At 43.6% G+C, this 18,380-nt stretch overlaps 3 protein-coding genes across 3 annotated transcripts in view; 2 read left to right on the top strand and 1 right to left on the bottom strand.

Moving 5' to 3' along the window:
• Positions 1–502: 502 nt before the first annotated feature.
• On the top strand, positions 503–2,650 carry LOC139643089 (leucine-rich repeat neuronal protein 1-like). Its single transcript, XM_071518244.1, has one exon. The coding sequence runs from the start codon at positions 503–505 to the stop codon at positions 2,648–2,650; it is 2,148 nt and encodes a 715-aa protein (XP_071374345.1).
• A 2,243-nt stretch (positions 2,651–4,893) lies between these two features.
• On the bottom strand, positions 4,894–13,185 carry sumf1 (sulfatase modifying factor 1). The gene is made up of 9 exons (XM_071518243.1): positions 12,645–13,185; positions 11,090–11,263; positions 10,809–10,883; positions 8,894–8,976; positions 8,541–8,663; positions 8,328–8,442; positions 7,425–7,538; positions 7,228–7,287; positions 4,894–6,172 (listed from the first exon to the last, which is right to left on the bottom strand). Exons 1-9 carry the CDS (start codon positions 12,903–12,905, stop codon positions 6,071–6,073), a joined length of 1,107 nt encoding a protein of 368 aa, XP_071374344.1. The 5' UTR covers positions 12,906–13,185; the 3' UTR covers positions 4,894–6,070.
• Positions 13,186–14,782: 1,597 nt separating this feature from the next.
• LOC139643094 (inositol 1,4,5-trisphosphate-gated calcium channel ITPR1-like) overlaps positions 14,783–18,380 on the top strand; it is a 37,621-nt gene continuing 34,023 nt past the window's right edge. Inside the window, exons 1-2 of the mRNA XM_071518251.1 lie at positions 14,783–14,874; positions 18,283–18,353. Of these exons, the coding sequence (XP_071374352.1) occupies positions 14,783–14,874; positions 18,283–18,353 (163 nt within the window). The remainder of the gene's footprint in view (positions 14,875–18,282; positions 18,354–18,380) is intronic.

The raw sequence follows: 18,380 nt of genomic DNA, 5'->3' as shown, positions 1-18,380 counted from the left end.
CCCCTAAATGTCTATGGGGTGGCACTGTTCTGCTTCTTGCCTTGTTTGTGACCCTCTGCAAGGAAACCAAGAATATCACTCCCTCTCTCTCTATTCAGCTATATTTCCCTTTCTGTTTCACTTCCTTTCTGTATTATTATCTAAACCTCTACCTGTTTGCAAACTGATTATTACATTTATAGGCGTTAACATCTATTCTGGTGTCTGTGTCTTTCAGGTTTATTCTGCTAAATATTTACAAGTGAGGACAGAAAAGCCCATTGAGGCCCCCGTTGAGGCCCCCGGTTGAGGTGGAGTTTGGACCCGACGATCCTCTGACCTCCTTTCTACAAATACAGACTTTCCCCTGGATTGGACGTTACAGCTCAGAAATTGACCTAAAGCAGCTAGCTAGCAGCAGAGGAGGCTGGTGCTCATGAACAGTGGTTCACCTTCCCTCCAGGCCCTTCTCCAGAACATTGCCTCTCATCTAAGCTTAGTGTGAGCAGAGAGAGCAGACAACATGGCACTCAGCTCCCTCCCTTGGCCTCCACTAACCTGGTTGTGTGCAGGGTTGCTGCTGCCCCTTCTGTCCCCGGTACATGGCAAAGAATGTCCTCGGTTGTGTGTATGCGAGGTCCGCCCTTGGTTCACCCCCCAGTCCACCTACAGGGAGGCCTCTACCGTGGACTGTAATGACTTGAGGCTCACGCACATCCCTACCAACTTGTCCATAGATACCCAGGTGTTGCTGCTGCAAAGTAACACCATCTCTCACACCAGTGGAGAGCTAGAGGCCCTGTTCAACCTGACAGAGCTGGACCTGTCCCAGAACAACTTTAGCAGTGTGGAAGCCGTGGGCCTCACCAACATGAACCAGCTGACAACCCTGCACCTAGAGGAGAACCAGATCAGCCAGCTGCCAGACCACTGCCTGCGGGACCTCTCCAACCTCCAGGAGCTCTACATCAACCACAACCAGATTAGTTCCATCTCTCCTGGGGCATTTGCAGGCCTGCACAGTCTGCTGCGCCTCCATCTCAACTCAAACAGGCTCCATGTCATAGACAGTCGCTGGTTTGAAGCAACACCTAACCTTGAGATCCTCATGATCGGGGAGAACCCAGTCATCGGCCTCCTAGACATGAACTTTAAGCCTCTCGGGAGTCTGAGGAGTCTGGTTCTGGCTGGCATGGACCTCACCGATGTTCCAGGGAATGCACTGGTAGGCTTGGATAGCCTGGAAAGCATTTCTTTCTATGACAACAAACTGGTCAGAGTCCCGCAGCTGGCCCTGCAGAAAGTTCCCAATCTGAAATTTCTGGATTTGAACAAAAATCCTGTTCACAAAATCCAGGAAGGAGACTTCAGGAACATGTTGCGTCTGAAGGAGCTGGGCATCAACAATATGATGGAGTTAGTGTCTATTGACCGCTATGCCCTGGACAACCTACCAGAACTCACAAAGCTGGAGGCCACCAACAACCCTAAGCTGTCCTATGTCCATAGGCTGGCCTTTAGGGACATGCCCTCCCTGGAGAGCCTGATGCTCAACAGCAACGCACTCAATGCCCTCTACCAGCGCACTGTGGAGGTGTTGCCTAACCTGCGGGAGATCAGTCTGCACAGCAACCCACTACGCTGTGACTGTGTCATTCAATGGATGAGTTCCAACAGGACCACAGTACGCTTTATGGAGCCCCTGGCCATGCTGTGTGCCTCCCCACCAGAACTCAGAGGCCAGCGTGTCAGAGAGCTAAGGCTGCTGGAGTCCCCAGAGCAGTGCCTCCCCCTCATATCCCACGACACCTTCCCCAGCCACTTGAGCCTGGAGCTGGGCATGAGCGTCAGTCTGGACTGCCGGGCTATGGCTGAGCCCGAGCCTGAGATCTACTGGGTGTCTCCTCTTGGAACCAAAATCACTTTAGACACTGTGTCAGAGCGTTACCACCTGAGCAGTGAGGGGACCCTGCGGCTGTCCCATGTACAGGTGGAAGATTCTGGTCGTTACACCTGCGTGGCCCAGAACACAGAGGGGGCTGACACACGGGTCACCACCATCCGTGTGAACGGGACCCTGCTCGACAGCGCCCAGGTGATGAAAATCTATGTCAAGCAGACCGAGTCCCACTCTATCCTGGTCTCTTGGAAGGTCAATTCCAATGTAATGACCTCAAATCTGAAGTGGGCCTCAGCCACCATGAAGATAGACAACCCCCACATCACCTATACAGCACGTGTCCCTGTAGATGTTCACGAGTACAACCTCACACACCTTCAACCTGCCACTGAGTATGAAGTATGCCTCACTGTCTCTAACATCCACCTGCAGACACACAAGTCCTGTGTTAATGTAACAACGCGTAGTGCTACCTTTGCCTTGGATGTGTCAGACCAGCACCCCAGTGCTGCTGTTCTGGCTGTCATGGCTACCATGCTGGCCTTCCTCAGCCTGGCCACAGTCGGGGTCTATATGGCCCGCAGATGGAAGAGAAAGAACTATCACCACTCCCTGAAGAAGTATATGCAGAAGACCTCCTCCATCCCCCTGAACGAGCTTTACCCTCCGCTCATCAACCTGTGGGAGGCCGATGGTGAGAAGGACAAAGATGGCAGCACAGAGGGAAAACCCTCTCCTGTTGACACCACACGTAGCTACTACATGTGGTGAGGATTTAGTGAGGAGGCCTAGCTGCCTCTCCCGCAGCACAAACAGACACACTTTTGCCATTTTGGTGCAAAAGTCGGATAAAGTTGCAAATGTTTTTTGTATTCTCAGCTTTGCTAATAAGAGGCAGAGTGATCAAGGACAGGATTTTTATTAGTATAGCGTATCGCCCTTGTTTGATTCTTTCTATCTATCTATCTCTCTTGATTGTTTTGGACTCTCCAAGATGGCAGCTGTATTTAGCCTCCAGGTTGTCTTAGTTGCTATGCTCTATTTCTGTGGTGCATTTTTGACTCACTTTCTTTCGGGTTAATAATGCAGCAGCAGGGACTGATGGTCTTCTTGCAGTATTAGTAGAGATCAATGTTTATTTCTCTGTTTTGTAAAACAGGTAATCTGTTGTGCACTGATAGATAATGGAGTTTGTACGAACTTCAATTAAAAGCTGACGGAGGGATTTAGACTTGTTATACTGTCTACTGAATGTTAGCGATTGTGCAGTAATGTTGTATCAACTATACTTTTGAACTGTTTCGATTTCAATTGCAAGAAAATAGGATTTTAGTTTATTAATAAATGTGCTGTTAAATGCTAGAAACACAAATGTTTATTAAAACATTCTGGGTTTTTACTAAGGTACACTAGAAACTTTTTGATTCCCCCCATTTACTCTCACTTAATTTGCTAGACATTTTTGCTTATTGCCTAGTTTATGATTCTCCCATGCAAAATGTATACTGAAGAAGTCAAAATAAATAATTTTTGGTTCTTTTGCATACATTTGGTCTTTCATTTTTTTTTTACTGTTCAATGCCTAGAATTGTTATATTTTACCCCTTAGATTTAGATAGGTACTCAATGACCTTTCACTCTGACATCTGACTTCTTGGTGGTACATAGGTTTCATGTGGCTTCCCAGTGTGGTTTCTCATGTTTTGGAAGACTTCAAGCCCATCTCAGCCCAAAACTGGATCCGATTCACACTGTCACAGTGCTCACTGCGCTGAATCTAATCAGCCTCACAGAGGGAGCTTACATCCTGCCAGCTTAACCTCTTGTGTGTGTACAGTATGTGTGTGTCTGTGTGTGTGTGTTTGTGTGTGTGTGTGTGTGTGTGTGTGTGTGTGTGTGTGTGTGTGTGTGTACTCCATGACAGAGAGAGAGGGGGGCAGGATGGATAGATGGATAGACAGACAGACAGACAGATAGACAGACAGATAGACAGATAGACAGATAGACAGATAGATAGATAGATAGATAGATAGATAGATAGATAGATAGATAGAATATGACCAGCTGTATGTAGCCTCATCATCTATTGCAGACCCTCAATCTCATATCAAATGAGCAGTTTTAAACACGTATGCAGCAATTCAAAGTCAGCCTGGGAAGATCATGCGGTTGGAAAAAAAGATTGTCCTACTGTAGAAACTCTGACATTAGTAAACAACGTCTGCGGCAGGAATGGTTGGATATTTGAGTCTGTGCTGCCCTCTGGTGGGAGCTACACTGCCACTACAGCACAACTCTTACTTGGTACACAACAGTCCAAAAAACTAAAAAAAAACAAACCTATAGTTCTATTTGCACACTGATAACCTAAACTGAGATGTCAATATTCAACACAAACAAAAATGGATGCTACCTGATGTGCTGGATTGGAAACACCTTGCCCTTGGAGGGACTGTATTTATGTCTCGTGTCATTTCGGGCTTGTTCTGTCACCTGGGTCATGAATGATTCAGTTCGTTTTTACTACAGGAGAGGCTGCAGGATGTTGTGCCCACAAAAAGGGAGCCAAGGGCACTCTACTGTTTATTTTTGAATCTGTCTGAGAGTTTGGGATGTACCTGAATAAATATAGACACAAATGACAGCACTATGTCTGGGTCCAGTGTGGTAGTAGCCTCTGTCCAGTTGCCTACATATTCAATATGATATATTCTGTCCACCTTACCCTTCATGAATAGATCATAATCAATGACGCTACAGGATACAGAGAGATCTCTGATATTCTGTCTACTCACAGTATGGATGATAAAAGATACAGCCTATATGTCAGTGGGATTTGAATGGATTCATGCTGAATTATTAAATCTAAGTTTAATATGATCATCATGGTGGACAATATTACAGAGCAGAGTGATAGCAAATTAAGTAGCACTCAATTAGAAACTTATGGTCACTTAATATTATATTCTGAATTAACTCCAGCCACGTCAAGACATAAATAGGTGCTGTATTTAGCAATTTTTTATTAAGATCAATTAAGAAATTGTTTTTTTCCTTTACGAACAGGGAAAACCTTTAAAGAGGACAACACAAAACAATCAAACACAGGGATGTGTTCAGGCACACAAAAAACAGCCTCCCAGTAGAAATGATCAGTTGTCTGTGGAACAAAAAAAACTGAAAAAATGTGGGAAAGCAGCAAATCCTTGACACACACACACACACACACACACACACACACACACACACACACACACACACACACACACACACACACACACACACACACACACACACACACACACACACACACACACACACACACACACACACACACACACACACACACACACACACACACACACACACACACACACACACACACACACACACACACACACACACACACACACACACACACACACACACACACACACACACACACACACACAACTATGTCCTTTAGAAGTCCATTTGTCATAAACAGGTCTATCAGTGTTTGCAAACATTACATGTTTACACATTTTTAAACACATTCTCAATACAGTGTACCTTCATTCAAAATTCATGTTCAGTAATGACTAGTCACATACCATTATCCCTTGATTTTGAAGCTCTATCGATTAATGGATTGGATCTTTATCTCATTCAACCCATTGCTGACAATGATAACAACCAATTAAATTATTTTCGCAGATGGTGTGAAAGCAGAATCAATCATTTCTGGGCAATTACCTTTTGACATTTACAAAACCTCAGTGATCTTTGCCAGTGAATTAACCAAGTTCTTTTACCTAAATAGAAAAGTATAATACCTTGAGTTTAATATTCACTGCTCTCTCCACCTGTGTTCAATGATGTAAAAAGCTGGATGCTTAGAAATATAAGAACCAGAGTTTTTTCTATTAATTTCTTTAGGAAAAATGTGTAAAAACAATTTTAACTTTATAAAATGTTAGAACTCTGAAAAGATCTGCAGGAATGTAGAACATACTCCATGGAAAGGCTGTTTGAGGAGGGCCCATTTAGGTGTTTTATCCACCTCAGATACACTGTAATACTCTGGCAGTTAAAATGGCTGTTGATCAATGTTAATTTCAAACGCTCCCTTCATGAGTTTATTCTACAACCAGCACTGGGCCTGGGGTTAGGGAGCAGTGCCTTTGACTACAGGACCCTGTGTTAAAGTTGTCACCGCTGCTCCTGAGAGACACAGCGAAACCCGAGGTTTGAGGCCGAGCTGTCAGGAGTGTTCTGGCTTCGCGCCGCACATCTGTATCTGTAACAGTAAGACTGGAGGAGGGAGGGAGAAAGGGTTTTACTGTCAATAACTTCATCATCTCTGGTTTGTTTTATTTGAAAAACAAACACAGGCTATGTATAACATGATCCCATCAGAGGCAACACAGTGGAGACAATCTGAGAGATATCCAGTCAATTTAGCCAGCACTTTATTTCTCATTTGAGGGAAGTTGCCTTACAGAAAGAGGTTGCTTTCTCGTACATCTTGCACTGAGCCAGTTTGTTCACATTCACAAAGCATGTCTGATTGAAGTCCTCTCCTCCCTCAGATGGTTCATTCACATGAAACAAACAGACCTCTGTGCTTAGGACTTATTTTGCATGCAATCAATCACATTCCCATAGCAACCAGTGCCGGTGGCAAGCAAACTGGACTGGTCGCCGGCAGATAGTTCAAAGTGTGCAGTACATACAGTAAATGTACTGTATGAGCTGATATATGTGTTCCTTTGTATTTCCCATGAACAGAATTTCACTCACTTCTAAACGTCATGATAAAAGAAGAAATAAGCATTCAGAACAAGCAGATTCACTGAAAGTGTGGCCAAGCTGTTTCTCATGCAGTGGAGCAATACTTTAGCCTTATAGCTCCTCACTAAGTGACAATACTACAACGAAAAGTGAGAATAGTAAAGAATGCATTTTCCCTTTGTAATCTAGCAGGTGGACAGTAATAGAGAGCTCCCCTACTTGCAACTTGCAGCGCGGCCAAAAAAATAAAACAGGAGGAAATGCTGATGTCAGAGTTGTTATTGTCTACATTCAGTACCCCTGCTATACACCAGGTCAGCACCGCTAGCATTTTATTTTAACTGATCAACTGACATCTTAAAAGGCCTCTCTGGCCACTAAATCCAAATCCAAATAAGACTGCTAACTGCTAACTCAACAGTTCCAAGGATATCAGCAAGCAGTCAGCCTGGTGTGAATACTCCAGCAGTCTCTCTAAAGTCACAGTCTAGAGGCAATCTATATCTTGTGAACTTGATTCTTTGATTAAATCTGTAGAGGAGACCTAGCTTTATAAAAGTGGTTTTCTTCCTTACCTTGTGACACATGTAAGACCCTCCCTTCTTCACCCTGTCAGTGCCTGAAGGAGGACCCTCCTAAAACAGAGAGGGATGAAGAGATATCAGAGCAAAAACATAAGCTGGTAAACGCCATCCAAAGCAAAAACATGAGCTGGTAAATGATTTGGCTACTGGCACTCAGAGACAGAAGCTAAGAGGTAATGGGGTATTACTGGGTTGTGTTGCCGGTCTGTGGGGTGATGCACAGTCCACCAGTCCGAAGTCCATTCCCATGCGTTCCCCACCATGTCATACAGGCCAAAGCCATTTGCAGGAAAGGACATCACCTGCAGGTATGTGCAGAGTAGCACCAGGTTGGAGCAATGCAGGATCCGAATAAGACATTGTATTCGGGCGGCATAGCACAGATAACTCTTATTTCTGCTGAATGCATAGAAAATGTAACTTTGCTTTGGAAAGTCCTATAATTATAGATACTATGTATATGTTTGTATCGACGCCAGAAAGAAACATGTGACTCTGAAGAACTTTCGCAAGAATGACTCACAAATGCAGATCATTTAAGGTGCAATCTGGATTCAGAGTACAGCCCCATCTGCCAAAATTGCTTTAATATTGCCTTTGGATTGAAGACATTTTCACTCTCTGAATGAGATATAAATATACATTTGTATTGCTTGTAAACAGTGAAGCAAAAATGGATCTGTATTTTCAGTTACAGTGCGATCAGAAGCATGCAGAGATTATTTTCCATCAGCAGGACACACCCTTACAGAGTCTATGTGTGTATACACTTATGATTGATACTTGCAAAATTAGGGCTTTAAAGCTCGCATTTCCCCCTGTAGAGAATTTTACTTGATTAATATTATCTAAATGTTATTAATTTGATCTCCGGAAGCTGTGAGTTGTTGGCATGACATTATCAACTTTTGAAATTAGCTCTTATCTCCAGCACCATTAATTTCCTGTTGGTTCTATAGGCAGGAGCTGAATTGTAAATCAGCTTCCTGTTTCACAACAATGGACTATGGGTAAAGGCACCCCTCCCTAACCTGCAGTATGAGGTGTCTATAAAACACCCAAACCAAACTCTCCATCTCGTTCTCTCTTACCGGTGAGGTTTTGGTGTATCCATCCTCTGCAGAATTGTGTGTGGGGAAGTCTCCCTGCCAGAGGTTGGCATAGTGTTGTCCCTTTGGATTCAGCTTGTTTCCCCAGGGGAACAGCCTACAGGCAGGAGCAGTAGATTAAGAAGACGACTTCAGTAAACATGAAGACATGAAGAAAGGCAAGTTTTCTCTTCATACACTGAGTAGATGCCCCACCTGTCTTTCAGGCCGCCCCTGCAGGCAAACTCCCACTCTGCCTCTGTGGGAAGTCTCTTCTGGGCCCAGGTGCAATAGGCGACAGCATCCGCCCAGGACACGTGTAGAACAGGATGGTCCAGCCTAGAGCACAAAAACAAGTTTAGGGTTAGAAATTGAGATCCTATCAGGCTAAGCAGGGAGTGCTTTTGCCCAAACATACAACTACCAAAAACACGCTTTGGGATCAACATTTAACTCAAGTTACGAGTTTCAACATACTCATTCCCTGTGAGGGCCTTGGTACTGAGGAGTGACCATGGGTATTCTGGTTTACCATTATGGAGCTTCAAGTATATATAACTTCCTTCTACCTGTCTGTGATGTTGGAGTCTGGACCCTCGGGGTGCCTCCAGTTTGCCCCTTTGACCGGCAGCCACCAGGGGGCAGCAGCCACCTGATAACCCAAAAACCCCCAGAAAATCACAAAACTATGATATTTGGCCTCTCTCTCTCTCTCTCTCTCTCCCTCCCTCTCTCACACACACTCACACTCACTTTAAAAGGTTTATCTGAATCTGCTAATCAGACTGGTATAGTTTTGGGTACATGGCACCATCTCTGCCACACAACCAGGCTACCAATGACAGCTGAGATGAAGCAGCATCTTGCCTTCTGTCTGGCTTTTGTCTTCAGAAGGCGTGCAGTACTCAGGTTGCTCACAAACAATTTATGAACATCCTCAAGACTGTCAAATATCACTACTGTGAGTCTTCATGTCTATCCAGAGCAGAGAAATATGTGTGGTGCGTTGACAGAAAAAGGCTGACTCCATATACAAGTCAAAGGATTTACAGATAGAACATCGTGGCCCTAGGAACACTGAGAACTTATAATATGAACAAAATGACACACACATTCAAGATAAAGACCACACACACCTACACTTTATACTCTTGTCTAACACACATACATTCTCTTTGTTCTTGCTCTACAAAAACACTGCCTTAGGTGGCTTTTGGGCAATGTTGTCATATCAGGGTCATATCATCCACACCGAAAACCAATGTCATCCACATTTTACAGTTGATAGCAACGTAAACTTTGAAATATTTATTTTCAAACTAAGCAATGTAGCTGTGGGCAAAGTCTAGCTATGAATATTTACACTTCATGTATTTGAGATATGTGTCTATAATTACTGTTGTTGTACATTTTCTAATTATTATATGGCTGTGTAAATGTATGGTAATTTCCTAACAAGAGAGAACACAATTTAATAGTAATTTTAATAATACCATTTACAAATGTTAGAAGACAGTCTTCTGATCAATGGGTCGAGGTTTGTGAACGGTCAAAGTTTTTCAAAGATGTACTGTAAATGTAAAAACTGTAAAAATGCAAATTGTATTTTCAAAATACCAAACATGCTTTTTTGTTAAATATATTTCTTTCCTCCAGCATTTGTAATTTATATTAATACTGTTATTTCTTCAAGGACTGTTCTCAGTTTGTAACAATTAATCTCTTATGTTATAACACCTACACCTGTGCAGGCATAGACAAAGTTTGCAGAAAGGGAATTTAAACAGGTAGGTGGAGAGAAAACTGTTAGGTAAGCCACCTGCTCCCGTGCAGCTTTACTACCTCTGACCATATGTAGGTGTTTGTTTTGCTTATTTATACAAAGACAAAACTGTCATTCTTCCAAAAAACTTTACACACACAATATCTCTATAGTGTACGTGAGTGTTCTCATATCAAAAGGCCTGATAAAAAACAAGACACATTCAGTACAGCTTTGAATTGTAATGCTGAGGTTGACATTATTGGGGTCTGCTGAAATGGTGCAGGAATCACGCTCAGAGCAGGAAGCAGAAACTCTGTCCAACTTGAAAAACAAAGCGTGTGAACTTCTCCCCCTGGCCCGGAGCGCTCTAAGTTTCCATGGCAACCCCCAAGAGTGGATGTCCATCTGTGAGTGATTACATGGTTGTGTATGCTTGTGTGTGTGTGTGTGTGTGTGTGTGTGTGTGTGTGTGTGTGTGTGTGTGTGTGTGTAAAGAAAGATCCCTGTCTCCCCTGAGAAGTGCAGATTGAAACAAAGGAAAAGTCTCAGAAGCCTTGTGATAATTTTTCAATAGACCTCCCTATGGCTGAATCATTGTGATCATTATAGTGATCCCTTTCATTGCAAAGCAATTCATACTGATGCAGCATAAGAGAAAGTCAGGTGTATATAGGTCAATAGGTCAACCACCCAAAAAAAAAATAAAAATCAATACTTACCGCTTGGGAGATTTGGCTTTTGACTGTCTCACTCAAAACTCCCTCAAATACAAATGAGTCTCCAAATCTCTCGGCCTAAAAACACAAGGTAGAAAGACGTTATGAGCAAAGATGATGGTAATTAATAATCACCTCAGAACATCAGAATTATCAAAACAACAAAAAAGTTCTGTTTTCATTTTGAGTCCAAGTCTCCATTTGCAATCTGTAATCTGTTTTGAAGACAATTTCCAATGCTAACAATACAGTGTCTGGCTTACACTTGAACATAATTATCATACCTCAGTAATATAGCCTGTGGCGTTGATGAAGCTGTGGAACTGGCGGTTGCTGACTTCCTGGATGTCCATGTAGAAGGAGTCCAGGTGCACCGGCCTCTGAGGTCCCTCACCATCTGGAGGGATGCCTGGGTTGTCTGTTCCCATCAGGAACTCTCCTCCAGAAATCAGCACCATCTGCATAGGAAATAAACTTTATTCACTTTTTTATATTTTTTGAAAGCAGGCATTCTGTTCTATTAATTAATTAAGTCCAGAAAAGAAGAAGGTTGCAGAATTAGAAGGATTATGGGCCTATAAAAAGCTCTGTGGCTGGAAACGTAATCACATCTGAGTGCAAAGATAGGTTCGAGAGCAAGTTGACCACTGGACTGCACAACACCTTCTCCAGCAATACAGTCAACCAAACACACACATTATTGCATATGCAATCGTGCTGCAGAAAGGGACGTCAATTCAATTTAAACCACATGGGGCAATTTAAAGGACGCAATTAAAAGGTACAAACAAAAAAACATATACACAACTCAGAATAAACATAGCACATAACAAAAGAGACATATTTGTGCTATTAAAGTGCACAGTGCAGGTGTTAGAAACCTCATAATCGTATTTAAAACATTATTATTTCTGGTACAATGGGTTTTTTTTCATTTGTCTTACATTGGAGAACCAGAAAGCGCCCAACTGATGGGAGGAGGTTGAATTAACTGTGTAGTATGTGGCACTTAGTATGTGCCACTAATATTGCCTGGGCCTTTCTCAGGACACCTTTGAGGTAATCCAATGATTTTGAAACGCCAGCTGACAATGCCAGCATCAAGTTAACACATGTACTTACTTAAAAAAACAACAACATACAAATAAAAGTCTTTAGTTATTTCTCTGAAACAGGCATTAGAGACTAACTAGCCAGAAGATTGTAATTTTGGGAAACCCTCATGAAGTAACACTTCCCCATAAGGGAATTCTTTTTAATTTCCCACTTCCAGGTAGGTCAGAGAGCAGGGTAATGGTCATCTACAGCAGAGCTTCTCAGTCATGTGCCATGGAGGGCCAAGAGTCTGCAGGCTTTCATTCCAACCAAACACTACACCAGCTGACTTTCACTGATTAACACACCTTCACTCACAGAGGAGGAACTAATCAGTGAAATCAGCTGCTGTAGTCTTTGGTTGGAAAACCTGCACACACTCGGCCCTCCATGGCACATAGTTGAACCACTGTGGTAGGGTTTAGGTGTCTTGCTCAAGGACACTTCAGCAGGGCAGCAGATTTGCTGAAGGGCAGTTTTCACCAGCCTGCTGTCCACCTGGATTCAAGAAAAATGCGAGGGAGCAGTCGGGTGAGAACCTCTGATCTGAATGTCAATTTTTCAGGAACTAAGCCTTGTGTTTGGCTTGACGACCATGGGTTTTTAGCTGAGCTTATCTAACGGGCAAACGGTGTCATAAGCCCAGGGGTTGTAGAACAGCACCACAGGCTAATTAAGTTAAAATGTAAAAATCCCCCAGAATTGGATTTCCGAGGTTTTCACACGGCAGCAGCGATAGGTTACCTGACTCTTTGATTCCCTCTCATCTCCCTGTACTTCAGCCGGGCTCTCATTCGAGCTTCTGGAGTATTTCTCAGCTGGGTTGACGGATGCGGTCCCGCCATCCTCGGTGTCCACAGCGGCGGGTCTCTTCAGGTTCTGACAGCCGCAGCCCGCTGCCTCCGACGGGACGGCGCTGTCCGATTCAGCCCCACCTGAGCTCTGAAGACATAACACAGCGCACTGACAGATCAAGATAACAAACGGGGCAAAACAACGCACCATCGTTGCAGGAGACAAGTCAACTTCTACTCATGTTGATAGTTCCATGCTTCCGCAATAGTCACGTGGTCAGTCAGCTGGCTACAATGTAACCCTTTGCTGCCCGCACCGGTGGAAATTTGATTCTGTTGCATGTTTGTAAAAGCTGCGATTTTGTCAGTTCTGAAGTTGAAGATTACTGTTTCGAAGACATAGTAGATAAATAATAGCCTACATTAGCCTATACTGCCAGTTAATGTGGAAAAACGCAGTCTTATGTGAAAATGCTCCACCGATAGCCTAATTGTTTAACCAAAAGATAGGCTGTCTGATACATATAGTTGTTATTTGTCATCATTTTATTTCATTTGTATGTTTCTCAACCGTGCAAAAAAAAATCATGGCACCGCAGTGGGAGTTGTAGTCATAAAATGCACTTTCGATTTCCTTGGTGGTAGAACGCGACCTTGACAAGAACATCATTTCCCAGATATCAACGCTGGTACGGTCGCTTGAGCAGAAGTGGCAGCGAGCCAGGCAGCGCAGCCAGTGCCGCCTCAGTGAACACAGACCAGGAGCAGCGTCCAGCCGCGGAAAGGTGAGGGAGCTGTCAAAAAACTGGACTGCAGTCGTTGACGGCTGTGTCCCACCGTCGCCCGGTGAAAAGCAGAGCCGCAGTCATGTCCTCTTAGCTGATCCAGTGTGAGCAGAGCGTCCGAGCGTTTACCACAGCCAAGGTAAAGTTGAGCGCACAACTTGTGCAGTTTACTATCCTCTTCTCTTCAGCTCATCTTTTTGTCGCGTAGGCAAAGATTTAGTTAGGCCTCCTTAAATGGTAAACGCAACAAATTGCTCAGAGCTCATGACCAGTCTTTGCCCGTTAACACTGCTGACGAAAAGCAAATAGTCTGCCTGCGATCATTTCGGACTACTGTGAGACTGTGTGATTGCGGATGCCGAATACAATTACAGCCCACTAAAGCATTGCCATTAGGCGCATGTTTTCAAATTCCTGTTGGGCTACAGTGGAAAGATAAGTATGCCTGTAGGAAGATGCGCACTTTTGCAGTGTATGTTAAACATTTGTATAATTAATCTCACTAATATAGGCCTACTACCGTAGGCAGTCAAGATAATGACACCGTATTAGACTGTTTCAGCACCACTACATAAGCAACGCCTTTATTATACGTATATCGAGGCGTTTCAACAGGCAAATTGTCAGGACACAAAGTGAGTGAAGAGGACCTGCAGCGCCCACAACTCAGCCTCAGCTGCGATGACCTATTGCAGGTGCATAACCCTCCTGTTTCTCTTTGCCTAGCTCCCACTCCTAATCATTAACTGTCAGCCCTCAGCCACCTACACAGCCCGCAATCTACAGTAACATCAAATAGAGAATTTTCCTGCAGCTCCTATGCAAATCCTGCCAGTGTAGCGGTAGTAGTGTAGCGACCTCTTGGGGAACCCATCTTTCCACTGCACTGCCGCCCTAACTGGGAGCTCTGTACATGAGGGTCAAGTTGCTGTGAGGAGGATTCATTGACCAGCTGATTGTGAGGCCTGTGGTGTTTTACCATAATCATATCTGCAAATCCAAACTGAAATTGACAGATGAATGTTTAATAAATTGCAAAACAAATAACAGTGTTACTCAGTTATAACTGAACAAATATGATCATTGCAGATCATCCTTACAAACATGGTGACATCATTACAAATATGATATGAGTTGAAAATAAAGATATCTGTGCTGCTTTGTAGAGTGTAGTAATGATAACATAACTAATACTCTGAACACAATGCAAGATGCTGCCCAAATGTTTAATTTTGACTGCATTTTATAGACTGTTGATTGTCTCCTTTCCTCTGCCTTAGACGTTCCCTCGTGTGTGACAGACATGTCGGATAAGATGTCCAGCTTCCTTCACATTGGGGACATCTGCTCTCTGTATGCAGAGGGGTCCACCAATGGTTTCATCAGCACCCTGGGGTATGTCCATCTCACTCACTGTGTGTGAGAGTGTGTGTAAGTGTGTTGGCCCACTTTGCACTCTTCCTGTTCCACTGCAAGCTGAGCAGTTGTGTGTATTTGGAAGGAAGGAAGGCTGTGGAGATAAATCAGTCATATTGGCGACTGTTAACCTATTGAGAAAGTTTGATTTAGTGAGACAAGATTTTGGCAGTGCTGTCACAGCCACAAAAGGCTCTGCCTTTTCGCTCTGTTTGTGTGTGCCCGATGTGTGTGCCTGTGTGATGGTCATCAGCTCCATCAGTGATAGAATGGCATTTAGTAGTTAAGGAGAGATTAATGGATGCATTTTCCCATCTTATCCCAAAGAACAAAGCTGGGAATATGGTGGGAGGCCTTTGAAGTGGCACTTTGGCCATGACTGGCTCCACCACTGATAGTGCTGGGAGAATAGGAAGTATGGGGCAGCAACTGCACACAAAAAGATAAAGTGTGTGTGTGTGTGTGTGTGTCTTCTTCTGCACGCATCCATGCATGCATGCATTACACTGAGCCCCTACTTAGCAATAAGATACATTGTTGTTCCTCTATCAATTCCATCTCATATTTGAAACACAATAGAACCGATTTTCTGGATGTAAGACTGATCACGTGCTTCTCCTATCATTTACTGTGGGGGTGGCATGGTGGCCGAGTGGTTAAACAGATTGCCCTTTAAGCAGAGAACCAGGGTTCAAGTCCCATGTCAGCCAGCATCTGTCTGCTGATGTGTCAGCGAGGAAGATATTGAATCCTTAGCAGCTCCAGGTGTGCTGCTCTGTAGCTGAGCCTGACCTCTGACCTCCTTGGAGGGGTGATACAATGTGATAAAATATCACATTATATCTGCCATCCTCCTCCTATCATGTAATTTTAGTAGCTGAGCATGGATTCAGCTTCATGTGCAGTGGAAGATTTAATTCCTGCAATGATAAGCTGCATTTGTTGCATTTAAACTGGTCTCTCCCCTGCTGGATTCAAACAGAGTGAGTGATCCAATGAGAGAGAGCTTGCAGGCAATGTTTTGCTGTTAGACAACACAAGAAGAGATTTATAGGCAGGTACTGTATATGGTGACCAGCAGTGGTAATGCTAGCAGGGCTATCTGCTCAGTGTCCAGGACCCCCACCCCTGCTCATGAAAAATGGAATGACCTACAGCAAAGACTGAGTCACAGCAGAGACATCGTGGCCTTTCTCGAGTTCCAGAGCTTCAAACACACACACACACACACACACACACACACACGCACACACACACACACACACACACACACACACACACACACACACACACACACACACAAAAAAAGAAACGCACATTGTTATACACGTATACAAAACCGTCATGAAAGTCTTGGCCCAGAGCCATCTCCACGGTTAACCACCAACTCAGCAGCATTCTCCAGATCGCAGCTTCATGAGAGAATCTGGTTTGAGTGGGGAAAAAAAACTGACAAGTCAGAAAGCAATTCTTTTTGATCAGGGTCTTTTCATTGTAATTTTTCACATTATGTCATAGGTCCAAACAGGTCCAACAGAAAAAGAAAAGGAAACTTAATCAAATCTCCCACCCACCACCCCCCAAATACCAGACAAACACATATAAACACTATACATAGCCAGACATCCACAGAAGGAAAATAAATAACACAAATAGAATGAAATGACAGAAAAATTGGTTACATTATCATGCTGTCAGCCTCCATATCCTCAACAAAGGTTAAGAAAGGCTGCCAAATAGTATGGAATGTCCCAGTAGACCCATTGACAGTATATCTAATCTTCTCCAATTTAAGATGGTACATGACTTCCCTGATCCAATGACTATATGTCGGTGGAATAGGGTCTTTCCATTTAAACAATATCAGTCTCCTGGCCAGGAGAGAGCAGAAGGCCAACATGCTAATCTCCCACCTACTAAGAGGGGTGTCCACCGGGGGCACACCAAACAGTGCAATAAATGGAGACGGCTCTACTGCTTTTTCAAATATCCTAGAGAAAGTCTCAAAGATGGCTTGCCAGAATGTGCAAAGCTTTGGACATGTCCAAAACATGTGCAGCAGAGTGGCTGGAGCCTGCCTGCATCGATCACATGTGGGATCCATGTCGGCATTGATCTTAGAAAGTCTGACTTTAGACCAGTGCAGGCGGTGTACAACTTTAAATTGAATAACAGCATGCCTAAGACATATGGAAGAGGAGAAAATACCCTGTATTATTTTGAGCCAAGTTCCTTCTGAAATTGGTTCATCTAAGTCTGTTTCCCATTTATTTTTAAGGATGTGTAAAGGCGTCAAATCATACGTATTGAGTAGTTCGTAAATTATGCTTATAGCCTGTTTTTTGACCGATTTACAGTTAAAGATTGAGTCTAACAGAGAAGTGGGAGGGCACGACGGGTAGCAATCCGAGTTCGAGGCTACAAAGTTCCGGAGCTGGTCAGAAAGCAATTCTAACATCATAATTTCTCAGCTGCTTGCCTATCCAGCCCTCCTAACCTCCAGCTGAGCAGCATTCCCAGCTCTTGTTTGGTAACTGGAGAGAGGGGTCTGTGAGCAAATGAAAGGTTAAAAATGTGAAAAATGCTGCTAAGTGCAGTGAGCTTTCAGCAGGACCTATCCTGTTTATTTGTCCCAAAGGTGTAACTATTAAACTCATGTTAATCAATGACCGCTCTTAGAGGGATCAGCGACACACACACATACACATACATATATTCTCATTATACCCCAACATTCCCAGCTGTTGTCACACTGTATATCCAAGTCTGTAGTCTTGTTCATAGAGGTATATCGCTGTACAGACTGGAGGAGTGAACAGATCTGTTTGGACAACTGTAGACATTCCCCGGGAAAAGGCCTGAAATGGATGTGGGACTTGGCCTGTGTCCAGACAAGTGTTATTCTAAGCCAGTAAAAGCTAAATTTGTCACCAGGAATTCTAGCCTACCCACAGGTCATCTAATCCTGAATTATTTCATTATTGTGTGGAACCAGAGAGCGAACACACTGAAACTATGCGATAGCACAAAGATAGAATCAGAATAGGCTGGCAGAGTGTGCTGCGATTTTCAGTGTTAGGAAACCCCAGTGGATTTTTCTATGTGCAGCTTTATTGTGACTATATTTGGTGGAAAATCGTCTGTTATATTGATAATCTCAGCCCCCTACCATGTTTAACACATGCACAGACCAGAACACATACAGCACACAACGCTTATAAAGATGCTATAGCTTCAAATGCCACAGTGAAATAACTACAACAGCTCATCTCCATCAGTGTTTCTATGCAATGCTTTATTATTAAAACCTGACTCAATGATTGACTTGTGTATCCGTGTGTGTATCTGCATGTGATTAACCATGTTATTGTGTGTCCTCATCCACAGCTTGGTGGATGACCGCTGCGTCGTCCAGCCTGACACGGGGGACCTCAACAACCCTCCTAAGAAGTTCAGAGGTAAGAGACACACATCGGGGAGTCGCC

Source organism: Centroberyx affinis, unplaced genomic scaffold, assembly GCF_046629955.1.
Source record: "Centroberyx affinis isolate AG114_WGS23_722 - 3 ecotype Tasmania unplaced genomic scaffold, CSIRO-AGI_Caff_v1 ptg000560l_1, whole genome shotgun sequence".
In the NCBI taxonomy this organism is placed as follows: domain Eukaryota; kingdom Metazoa; phylum Chordata; class Actinopteri; order Beryciformes; family Berycidae; genus Centroberyx; species Centroberyx affinis.
This window is presented reverse-complemented; position numbering and strand designations above follow the sequence as displayed.